This window comes from Malus domestica, chromosome 16, assembly GCF_042453785.1.
Source record: "Malus domestica chromosome 16, GDT2T_hap1".
Taxonomy (NCBI): Eukaryota; Viridiplantae; Streptophyta; class Magnoliopsida; order Rosales; family Rosaceae; genus Malus; species Malus domestica.
In genome coordinates this window covers 39,090,710-39,102,165 of record NC_091676.1, presented here as the reverse complement: position 1 = coordinate 39,102,165, position 11,456 = coordinate 39,090,710, and the positions used below count along the sequence as shown (strand labels likewise).

General features: G+C 39.5%; 2 protein-coding genes across 5 annotated transcripts; one reads left to right on the top strand and one right to left on the bottom strand.

Annotated features, from left to right (window-relative positions):
- Nucleotides 1-2,729: 2,729 nt before the first annotated feature.
- LOC114823020 (F-box/kelch-repeat protein At5g42360-like) lies at nucleotides 2,730-5,923 on the top strand. 2 transcript variants are annotated; one of them, XM_029098304.2, is made up of 2 exons: nucleotides 2,730-3,101; nucleotides 3,764-5,923. In XM_029098304.2, the coding sequence occupies exon 2, from the start codon at nucleotides 3,822-3,824 to the stop codon at nucleotides 5,565-5,567; it is 1,746 nt and encodes a 581-aa protein (XP_028954137.1). In that variant the 5' UTR covers nucleotides 2,730-3,101; nucleotides 3,764-3,821; the 3' UTR covers nucleotides 5,568-5,923. The 2 variants fall into 2 exon arrangements, with proteins under 2 accessions (XP_028954137.1, XP_070671380.1); XM_070815279.1 differs by lacking the exon at nucleotides 2,730-3,101 and adding an exon at nucleotides 3,240-3,375.
- A 296-nt stretch (nucleotides 5,924-6,219) lies between these two features.
- Nucleotides 6,220-10,829, bottom strand: LOC114823019 (U-box domain-containing protein 44-like). Of its 3 annotated transcripts, none has more exons than XM_070815277.1 (4): nucleotides 10,422-10,829; nucleotides 9,027-9,599; nucleotides 8,621-8,930; nucleotides 6,220-8,047 (listed from the first exon to the last, which is right to left on the bottom strand). In XM_070815277.1, exons 2-4 carry the CDS (start codon nucleotides 9,579-9,581, stop codon nucleotides 6,471-6,473), a joined length of 2,442 nt encoding a protein of 813 aa, XP_070671378.1. In that variant the 5' UTR covers nucleotides 9,582-9,599; nucleotides 10,422-10,829; the 3' UTR covers nucleotides 6,220-6,470. The 3 variants fall into 3 exon arrangements, with proteins under 3 accessions (XP_070671378.1, XP_028954136.2, XP_070671379.1); XM_029098303.2 differs by having other exon boundaries at nucleotides 10,689-10,824; XM_070815278.1 differs by lacking the exon at nucleotides 10,422-10,829 and adding an exon at nucleotides 9,740-9,916.
- Nucleotides 10,830-11,456: the final 627 nt, after the last annotated feature.

The following is an 11,456-nucleotide window of genomic DNA, read 5'->3' as shown; positions in this document are numbered from 1 at the left end:
AATGACTAGCATGCATATACAATTCAAAATTTATATACGAAAGCAACGGAAGCATGTTATCAAATAATATCAAAGCTATAGTCATGCAAATCCCCTTCAAGGTTCATAGGTTTATATATAATGCATCAAAACATTTAAGTTAAGAACAAAGTGTAGGAATAGATCTATACCTCTTGATCTAGATTTTAGACCAATGATGGACCACCTCCAAGCCCTTTGTTCCTTGAACTCCTTGAGCCTAGCCTCCCTCCTTGCCTCCTCCACTTTGTTAGTATGAGTGCTCCTTTGGTTCTCCTTTAGTCTCCAAAGTAGAAGACCTCTAAAGATCCACACCCACTAGTGTAGTGAGATGGATGGAGGAATGACCAAAAGGGAGATAAGATGATTAGCTCACACTCCCTAATGGTGGCCGTCCTTTGGGTGTTTTAGAGAGATATTTTCTTTTTCTCTTTTGTTGTTTTAACACACAAAAACCCCATTGAAAATTATCTCTATAAAGTTCCTTATATAGACAAAAAGAAACCTAGTCAACAACTTGACTTCCACTCTCTCCCTTTCCCTTTAAGTGGCCGGCCTTTAGTGTTTGGTTTGAGTTTTGGGCTTTTATTATTTCAAGTCATCCTATGCTTGAATAAAAGCCCAATGGGTCTAGGTCCAATGGGTCCAATTAAACCCGAACGTTTCTTTAAGCCCAAAACGATCTTATATCGCTTTTATGATTTCATTAGACTTTCTAATTAATCACAACACTTAATTAATCCAATTAATTATTCCCATCATCCATTAGTGGTATCACTACAAGAGTGTATCGGTGTACAATCATTTTAGGTTCTAATTAGCAAGGCAGTGAGGTGATTGGCACAAATCCAATTGATTATATTTAATCCAATCACTTAGTGAATTAAAACTTCCTTTTAATTCACCTTCTTCTTTGACTACTACATTTAATCATCTAGAAGAACTCACAAGCCATGAGTGACATCTAACCATATATCATGGCTACCCAAGCTAATGTAGAATTTGTTCGGAGAACCTATTCAGTTGGAATTACAATGTAATTCAATCCTTCTCTAAAACAATACTCTCAATCACATCATTAGGGTATGGATATATTATGTCAAACCCCTAATGTGATTATTCCTTCTTATATGATTCAATTGAGTCGTATAGGAACGCTTTCCTTTATTACGCTCGATACTTCGGCCGAAGATTCCCGAATCATATCTTAGAGTATTCTTCCTCTCTTAACGAAGATTAGAGATTCCTTGTTGCGCATTCACTTGCCTTCATGACTAAGTGGCTTAACCCCAACTATGCCGTGGACACCCGCGAATAGGGTGACTTTGACATAATCAAAGATCAAGTACTTAACCACAAGACAACGACGATGCCTCAGGTCAAATGACTACTTACATTATTCCAACCATAAGAGTTACTTGCTTAACATGTGAGTAGACCTCCATGCAAGTACTCTCGTTCGATTGTATTCAGTGAACTCATTCCCTTAATGAGCACCTACATACTTATCTTAGTGTCACTACACGAATGGGATGAGACTTTCCATCCTTCCAATTGAAGCGGACATAGTATGTACCGGTCTATGCATTGTCACTTTCCCTCCGACAATCCTATGACCAGGAACCTTTTGGACATGATGGTTATGTGAAGAAGGTCTTTGTAGTCTAACATCATTAGATTACTTCTTCAACCGATCCATTGTCCATGGATTCACTATTTATGACATATATCGTTTATTGAGATAGTCATAATTAGTATCTTTGCCATTTGATGTATAAGAGTCATCTATACATCCATTCATTTGTCCTGAAAGGTTTCTTCCAAAGATTGACTTTCAGGGCATATTTCCAACACAGTGTGCATAGGCTCAGGGCTACAGGCCCTACCGAGGTAAAATCCAGGCCTAGGCCTGGTGATTATTTGCACAATGATGGTGCAATGGTGTGCCGCACCATGTCCTGATTCCCCCATTTTTTTTTTTTTCAAATCCTTTAGGGTTTAGGAACACCCTAATATGCTTCTAATTTCTTTCGATTCTTTGACTCACAAATTCTACATAGCAATTATTGCGTAATGCATGAAACAAATATATATATTGACAAATATATGAAACATATACAATATATATATCGGAAGGTAAATATAAATGTAGGGCGTTCATGCATCATGGGGAATGTTTTCATGTTTCATGGGTCGTTTCAAATATCTTCCTTTATTTTAAGCGTACCTGAGTAGCAGAAAATGAATAAGCCTTTGAATTTGTAGAAGATCCTTCTCCGAAAGCCGAAATTGCATCTCCAATTCGTTGTATCACGTTCAACATAGAAAGATTAAATTGAATCAATAGCATGTAGATCAATTCAATAAAATAATTAAATTAATCATGAAAAGAATGATTAAAGACGTAATATTCCCCAGATTGAAGATCAAATTCTCTTGTCAGCGCAGCGTCAAGAACGTACTGATAACGTGTTGTAGGCATAATTTACTGAACAATTATGGAGGTCATAGAGAGAGAGAGAGGGGTGCGGCATGGATAGAGAGAAAAAGAGAGATGTGTAATTGTGAGGTGTCTGTTATTCCATCCCATTGTGCCTTTATTTATAGTAGTAGGAAAGGTAAAACATTTCCCTTTAGGATTACAACATTTAATAGGTAATCTAATCCTAATAGGAATATAAGATACATTATCAGATTTCCTGGATTTATACAATTACATTCTTATTCTAAATATGAGTGGAACACAGCTGAATTTTTATAATCGGAGAATCTCATCTCTCTTTTCTTTCTTCCTCGCTTTACCTTCTTTTCCATCATTCAATCCCATTTCATAGCTCTCAGATCGCTCACTTCAACTTCAACTTCAACTTCAACTTCAACAGTGCTGCCCTCAATTGCCCCCTTTGCTTTTCCAACTCTTTTCCTTTCCCTTTTTTATTTTCTCCATTTCTTTTTTATTTTCTTTTCAATTCATTCCATATCAATCGATTCCAAGTTCGAAATTACTCCTCTCCTCTCGTTTCTCGCCAGCCAAACACGTTCTGTATCTGGAAATGTCGATCTCATTAGGGTGCTGATTGCCGGTAAGTTGCAAAATTTCAGCTTCTATTTTATTTACTTACTTAATTATCGGCAGTCAAATGAGCTATATGTATGTAGGTATGTATGTACGTACGTATGTATGGGTATGTTTGTTCATTCAACTGAATTTAAATGATATCGGAGTCCTTCTGTGGTGATTTTGACTGAATATGGTATTCTACCCGTTGTTTATTTCGATTGTGTAACTCTTTGCTCTGTGTTGGGTTGCCCAGAAAACTGAAGGGAAAAGGAAAACCCCGGAAACCAAAATAAAAAGTAAATTCTTAATTTCAATGTTTGTTCTGTGCTTGTTTTCTCATGTTTGTGCAAGTTTAAGTATCTGTCTTTTTTCGGTTAATGAGATGTTAATGAATTTAGGAGCCGCAAAGATTTGCGAGGTTGTAAAGTCAACCGAGTTTTGTTTGAGTAATCAAAATTCTTTTCTTGTGATTAGAAAACGGAATGCTTCAATTTATCTCTTATTTTTCAAGGGCATATAGTTTTAAATAACCTAACCAAATCCTAAGTATGCTGCTGCACATGATTTCACCGCTCATGTTCTATATGAATTTTTGGGAGTGCCAAACGTATGTGGAAATACGTGCTTAAGTTTACTCAACTCTTGATTGGTATCTTATGCTTGTGATTTTATTTCATCTTTTAGGGTTGATGACTCTTGCAAGAGAGTGCGTTATTTTGCTTGCTAATGATTACAGAACAGAATGTACTCTGGGAGACCATCTGGTGAAGAATCTCTTCATCAAGATGTTGAAGCTTTGAGTGTGTCAAAGCGTCTCATGAGAAGTGTTAGCCAGAAGTTGAGGAAGAAGAATCAGAGATCTGTAGGAGATGACGATGATGATGTGAGGGGAATATCTTTGAGATGTCTTACTCTGTATGGTAGGGGTGGAGGTTGCAGAGTAGGTGCTGACACAGGTGATGATTTTGGGGATACCAGTAACACGAGGAGGCCTTCCAGTGCCAGCGATGATGGCAAAGGATACAGACCAATATGTGGTACCGAGAAATCTGGAGTTGATTGCTTCTTATATGGGGTGAGGGAGAGATTTTTGAAGAAACATAACAGAAAGGATTTTGAGCTTGAAGAATCAATAAGAAATAGCAGGATGCACATTTTTCTTCCAGATGACATACTGGAAATGTGCTTGGTGAGGCTCCCACTAACCAGTCTCATGACTGCACGCCTCGTGTGCAAGAAATGGAAACACTTGACTACTACTACTCGTTTCCTGCAGATGAGACGGGAAGGCTCACATCAAAACCCATGGTTGTTTCTTTTTGGTGCTGTTAAAGATGGTTATTGCTCTGGGGAGATACATGCATTGGATGTGTCTCTAAACCAATGGCATGGTGTAGATGCTGGCATTCTAAAGGGAAGGTTCATGTTTTCTGTTGCTAGTGTCCAGGATGATATTTACGTTGTTGGAGGTTGTTCTAGCTTGAACAACTTTGGGAGGATGGATAAGAGCTCATTTAAGACACACAAAGGGGTGATACTGTTTAGTCCCCTAACAAAATCTTGGCGCAATGTTGCTCCAATGAAGTATGCAAGATCAATGCCTATTTTAGGAGTTTCGGAGGTAACTTCAGATTTTTCCACCAGTCAAAGTTATCAAAGTCGCCAAGATAGACGTATTCCCAGATCACGGGTAGGTGGAGTGTCAGAGGTTTATGAAGATCCTCACAGGCTTTCTCTTAGGCGTCAACACGGATGTTCTGGTGACGACAATGAGTCTTCGGTGTTGCCCAATAGAAAGTCATATAAATTTTTGAAACAAAAAAGTGATCACTCATCCATGAAGGGTTGTAGAAGGGTTGTGCTCATTGCTGTAGGTGGTCTTGGATCCTGGGATGAACCTTTGGATTCTGGAGAAATATATGATTCTGTTTCAAAGAAATGGACTGAAATTCAAGGGTTGCCTGTGGACTTTGGGTTTGCTTGTTCTGGGGTTATTTGTAATGGGATGTTTTATGTTTATTCTGAAACTGACAAGCTCGCAGGATATGACATAGAAAGGGGTTTCTGGATTGGAATCCAAACCACTCCTTTCCCACCCCGCGTTCATGAATATTACCCACAACTGGTATCTTGTAATGGCCGGCTCTTCATGCTTTCTGTCTTCTGGTGTGAAGGGGATGGTCAGATAGGCCGGAGAAACAAGGCCGTTAGAAAAGTATGGGAGCTGGATCTCATGTACCATAACTGGACCGAGGTCTCAGTACATCCTGATGCTCCAATGGACTGGAATGCTGCGTTTGTGGCAGACGGAAACGTGATATTTGGTATTGAGATGTTCAAAATATTTGGGCAAGTATTGGATTTTTTTACTGCATGTGACGTTTCTGATATGGGGATGAAGTGGAGTCATGTCTCAAGGAACTTTGTAACTCGCGAGCTGGATGCTTCTTCGTGCTTGTCCAAGTCAATGGCTGTGCTACATCTGTAAGGTAAAGACTGAAAAGTCCTCTCCACATTGTAACTCACAAACAGAAACAAAATATTACACACATGATCATCAACGCTGTTGTTCTCGCTTTCTTCTCAAGAGCATTTTGGGCGTACCTGCGACTGGCAATTTCAGTGTTGAACGGTTTGAATGGATATTCTTGATAAAAACCCCGACCAGTAGGGAAATATGGTACGTATGCTCGCTCGCACGCTCATGTAGTCGCGGATGTAATTTGTTCACCAACATTCAAGAAATTGATTCTGTAATTTAAGTCTCACGCGTCTGATAATTATTCCCCCCGCATCATGTTCATATGTTGCAACTATATTGAATTGAATGTTATTGATTTTTAATGGTGGCTATCCTATTACTTCGGTCTAAAGTGAGGGGGATTCTGGCACCGTTTGAATATGCAATTATATTATCCACACTAAAGGAGTGAGAGAGTATGTTATGTAGCTCAAATTCGTCTTTGAAGATGCAATTGTAATTGTATAAAACAATGGTTGGATGACCAGATGCTTGTTAGGTGTCGTCAGCCCCCCTCCCCCCCTCTGGATGTTGCACCACGCCTTTTTGTTGATTTTAATTTTATTTAATACGCTTTAATTTGGGGTCAAATTCGGAATATAATTTAAGTTTCAATGGGTATCCAAAAAGCACCTTCTAAATTTATATATAAGCGTCCAAAGAAGTGGGGTGTCCAAAGACGAAACTTGAGCGTAAACAGAATTTTCCTTGGGAATTCTACACAAGAAGCAGTTCATTAACAGACCCAAGTCGATGGACACACCACCACCCTTAAAAACAAATGAAAGAAAAAATCTGTATACAACAAATATGTACCCTCCTCCAATTGCACCTTCGCAAACTATAACAATAAAAACCACCGGAAGATGCCTATCCTGCGTTCGGAAAGACACCAGAGAAGTTTGGTAACCTGTCAACGTGCTTCAGGGCATGTTCAGCAATCTGCCGCGTTCGATAGTCACCATGCTGGAAGGCATCAACAAGTGCGGTGCTCACGTTCGGATCTCCAGAAACTTCATAGGCTATCTCATCACTCCGCAATAGTCTTTCAACTACCCAGACTGCCCTCCTCCTCAGATTCTCTGTCCGTTTCTCTAACAACACGTCAAGAATAGGCTTCACACCCTCTGCTTCACACAACACCATAACCCCTTGTCCAATATCAACCCCGTCATCCAACAAAGTAGAGAGTGCTGCAAGTGCTGCTTCAACCACCTTCTCGTTTGTGTGGTCGAGAAGAGCTACCAACTTTTCCACAGCATGTCCCTCCAGGAGACAAAAACTTTCTCTAAGTGAACACGTCCCACGATGAAGCCGACACAATCCATTTATGGCAGGTTGTTTGCTAAAACATGGAAAAACTGAAGCACAGAAACCAGGTGTAGGCAACTCGGGCAATCTTGTCAAATTTTTGGATTCTTGTGATAAGTTCTCCAATGCAGCTGCTGAACTCATCTGCACATTCTCCAGTCCATTGGCCTGTACAAGTTCAATGAAAAGTGTAGCAAGATTAAGTTCACGGCACAGAGCGACTGCATCTTGCTCATCGGCCAACACAAGCGTAACCCTTGCTAGAACTCGTACAAGTCCTTCTAAAAATGGCGTCACAAAGCGGCCACCCTTACTCCCCCCTTGGCGGATTTTAACTACTCTAGAATGTATCAGCTTAAAGGCACCGTCATCTAGCATTTGCCTGGCAAGGCCTAGATCCCTCTCCGGAAGTTCAGCTAAGAGGCCAATGGCTGCTGCTTGCTCTTCAGTGATTGAAATATTTTCTGATATGACTTTAATTAGGCTTCCAAGTTGGCCCACTGTGCCACGTAGGGCATCAGCTAGCTCCTGACCCACATGTGGGGAGAGGTTCTGGAGAAGTTTAATGGAAGCCACACGCAATTCCTTTTGTGGAGCCTCAGTAAACTGCACCAAACTAATAATGGCACCGGAGCTTTTAATGGCGGCAACAACACTCAGAACAGTTGAAGGAGAGCTAGTGAGTCCAACAAGAACCTGGAGAAGCTTGCTCTCGATTGCTGGTCCAGTGTTGCTAATGAGATGTAGTAGGTTATGGACAATGTCTTCGGAGACTAGCGTTTGCTGATCAGGTCCAACCAAGATCGAATCAAAATCATAGTCCGAGCTAACAACATTAGCAAGAATTGTTGCAGCAACCTCTTTCAGTCGCATAGGAAGCTGGTTAGTCCCAACGGTAAAGAGATCTTTGACCAGAGACGGAAGTATTCCTGCTTCTATCAGTACCTTGGCACTCGCCTCACAAGATGAAATTTGGTTGAGAGCTTTCAAAGCTGCTTCTCTTGACTGCATATTACCACTTCTCATGATATTGATCAAAGCTGAACCAACACTTTTAGCCACTAGGACCTTTACATCGTTGTCCAAAACTAACTCACCAAGGAAATTAGACATTGAAAGTTGGGTTTCTGGAGGGCCTGCGATCATATCAACAAGGAAATTTGAGTTATGCTCAACATAGTTTTTTTAAGAGAGATAAAACTTAAATATCTTAGTTTAAAACAATAAAAGAGAAGTATAGCTCAAACTAATACCGGTAGTCCACTATACAGTAAAACCCCCCCCTGAACTACAATATCAGAGGTGGAAATAGAGGAAATTAATGTGTACTCAGGTTTAGACCAAGAAGTCATAGTCTGGACAGCAACATTAATTATTACAAAAAATAACAAATGGATAGTTGTCTCATAAGTAGGAAAACTCATCTTGGGTCAAATACTCATCAGAATCGTGCAGGCTGTGATGGACTGGAGACGCTAGGCAAGGTGCAGAAATTCCGATAGTTCAGTTCAGCACGGTTTTTTTGTGTTGTCTTTGAAAAAAACATATATATAAAAATAAATGCTTCTTTACCATATTTGCAGGCCTTGTAGCCCATCTCTAAATGCGAAATAAATTATCCAAAGAGTATTGGCTGTTTGTTTGCCCTACTTCTAGCAACATACTGAGAAAAGTGTAAAGATAAGAGGAAGTACAGTTAGTACAAGTACCTTCACGAATTTGTGTCAGAAGAGGCTGCAGTCTACCATTTTCAGCCATCTGTCTCACATTGTTCTCATACTTCTCTAGATTCTCCAGTGTTTTGTCAGCGTTCTCAACAGTCAAAATGTTATCTGATTTGCTGCTTGTCATTCCAACCAAAATAAGAATCGCTCCATTAATTGAACCAATCTTCTCACATAAGGCTTCAGATTTGGATAGTTCATACAGCAAAGATACAGCTTCCTCCCTCTCTTTGGATTGCTCGTGAGACAAGAACTTCACTATAGTTCGTACCGTGTCCCCATCAGCCAATATTTCCTATAACCAAACGGATATTAATACGAGGCCCTACAAAACATCCATGTTTGCAATTTAATGGAAAACGAAAAGAGAACCAAAAAAATCTAGGATTACCTTATTATCGGAATCCTCCTCCACCACTGTTTTAAGGGTTTCCAAGGCTTTACACCTTACTTTACGACTGCTGCTCTTCAACATGTCAACTATCATAGGTATCAGCCCTGCATTGCGTGCAACGTGCTTACTTGATCTGCTTTTTTGGCAGATTTGCTGGACAAACTTCAAGGCGAAAAGAACTTCACTTTCTGAGCTGCTCAGATTCAACGACTTACGAGCCATATCAAGCTGAGCAGCTTCATTTCTAGCATTCCACTCTTCAATGGTGTTCCTCAGCGCTATGCTAGGCTTTAGCTCAGTGCTTTGCAATTCTTGTAGTGTCAGTGGGCAGACCAACTTCCTTCCAGTCTCCTTGCATTCCATAAACCACTTTTCAATTGCTTCTCGCTCAAATGTTTGACCGTTTTCTAAGGTAACAGGATCACGCATAACTTGCTTCGTTAAAGGACAAAAAAATGCATCATAAATAGGCTCTATGTGCATTCTCTCAAACTTATGGCTGTCATCTGACTGACTGCCAGTATCATAGTTTCCATGCCAACTGTCAGCCATCTGACCTAAATCCTCCTACTGCACCAAAGTAAGATAGCACACGGTTAGAACAGCACACCAACAATCACAAGCTAGTGGTAAAACTGAATAAGCTCTAAAATCAACAGAAAACTAAAATGAACGGGTGCAAAGTGTATAGGAAATGAAATGAACTGAACTGTTTTCTAACTCCATTTCATGCAAAAAGGATTTAACTTCGCATGTGTAGTATACTGCAACTGTTGCATTGCACGAATGTTGTAGACAAACTATACTTCATTGGGTCAGTAAGATACGCTAGAGCAGCACATGTGCAGCAAAAATTATGACGTTCGACTATGAACTGGAAGTTAGAATCAAACATTCCAACTTTCCTATATCTTGCAGATCAACAAAACTAATATGTGGAATCTCTGAACTCTAGGTGTTGGCTTGATGGCAGCGTTTAAGGAAAGAAGCTACACAATGCAATATTTGCATTTCCCACTTGAACTACAAGCAGTAGAAATAGGGAGCAGAGTAAAGTGAAAAAGACACAATCAGAGTATTGGATCGACAAGATAAAGCACAACAACACCTAACCCAGATACAATGTGCTCTAAGAAACTGCAAATTCATGATCTTTATGTTAGTTTCTTCCACACGGCGGAGGTGGATCCAGATTGATCACCGCACAAATCAGGGTTTCGATTAGATTAGGTTAGATTAGAATAATCCGGTAATTCAGACAGTTCAACAATAAGTTGAGTAAACTACAGAGTTGTGAATGAAAACCATGCCCAATTATTAAGTTTAGTAAAAGGTTTACGCTTTAAACTAAATTACCAGAAAAAAGCACACAAAAAAGAAACAAGTGCATACCCAATGCTTTTGACTAGTTATGGAGTTGTGGTGGTCAAAAGATGCTTTGATTTGAGAGAGACCCCTAATCCCTATTCTAATTTAGGTCTAAGAATTGCAGACAAAATTTGAACAAGGGGGAGAGAGAGAGCCAAAAGCCCAAAGGCAAGAAACTAAAGAGAAACACAACAGCAGCAATACCAACAAGAAGAAATTAAAGAAAAGGAAGAGAAAAATTAATTTTGGATATTTGTATGCATCAATTCAAGAGAGAGAAACAAGGTTGACTTTATGAGAATAGTCATCTCCGCTCTCCCAGCTTCTCTGTGTGTGACGCAGAGCAGAGCAGACCTTCACCCGCCTCCCGACCCCACTACAAGCCTTCTAAACCAGGCTGGCGAGTGGCGACTAAACCCGGCTACCAGCGACTATTTAACCACCGGTTAAAAAATGATTAAATACTCTCTCAACACTGCCCTCAGGTGGGTTGGAATAGATTGGGAGTGAGGTGCTTAAAAAAAACGTCTATGAAAAAAGCTGTGAGGGTTTTAAGTGTTTGATAAACTGAAAAAAATGGCTTATTTTGGAAGCTGCTGTGAGAATAAGCTGAAATCAAAAGAAAAAGCTGAAGCTGCTATTTGCAGCTTTGGAAAACTGGTTTTTTTTCAAAGCATACGGAGCTACAGTGCTCATTTAATGAAAAGACCCACTATCAGACTGTTTTTTTTTTTTTTCCAAAAGCACTTTTACAAAAAATGTTTATCAAACACTCTGCTGATTTATTTCACAGCCGCTTATTCTCACAGCAGTTTTTTTTTCAAAGCACAGTAATACCAAACCAAGCCTTAGTCACGTCATTCTTTTTTTCTTCTGTATAAATCATATATTCATAAAATAAATTAAAATCGAACTTGTCATCCATAAGAATTAAATTCAAAATATTTTATTTACAAGTTAAGAAAAGTATCATTAAAGGATAATATTAAGTATCACTTACGCTTGTGTGTTTAAAATTGAAAAATTAACATATATTTGTTTGTTTGTGAAAGATTTTCC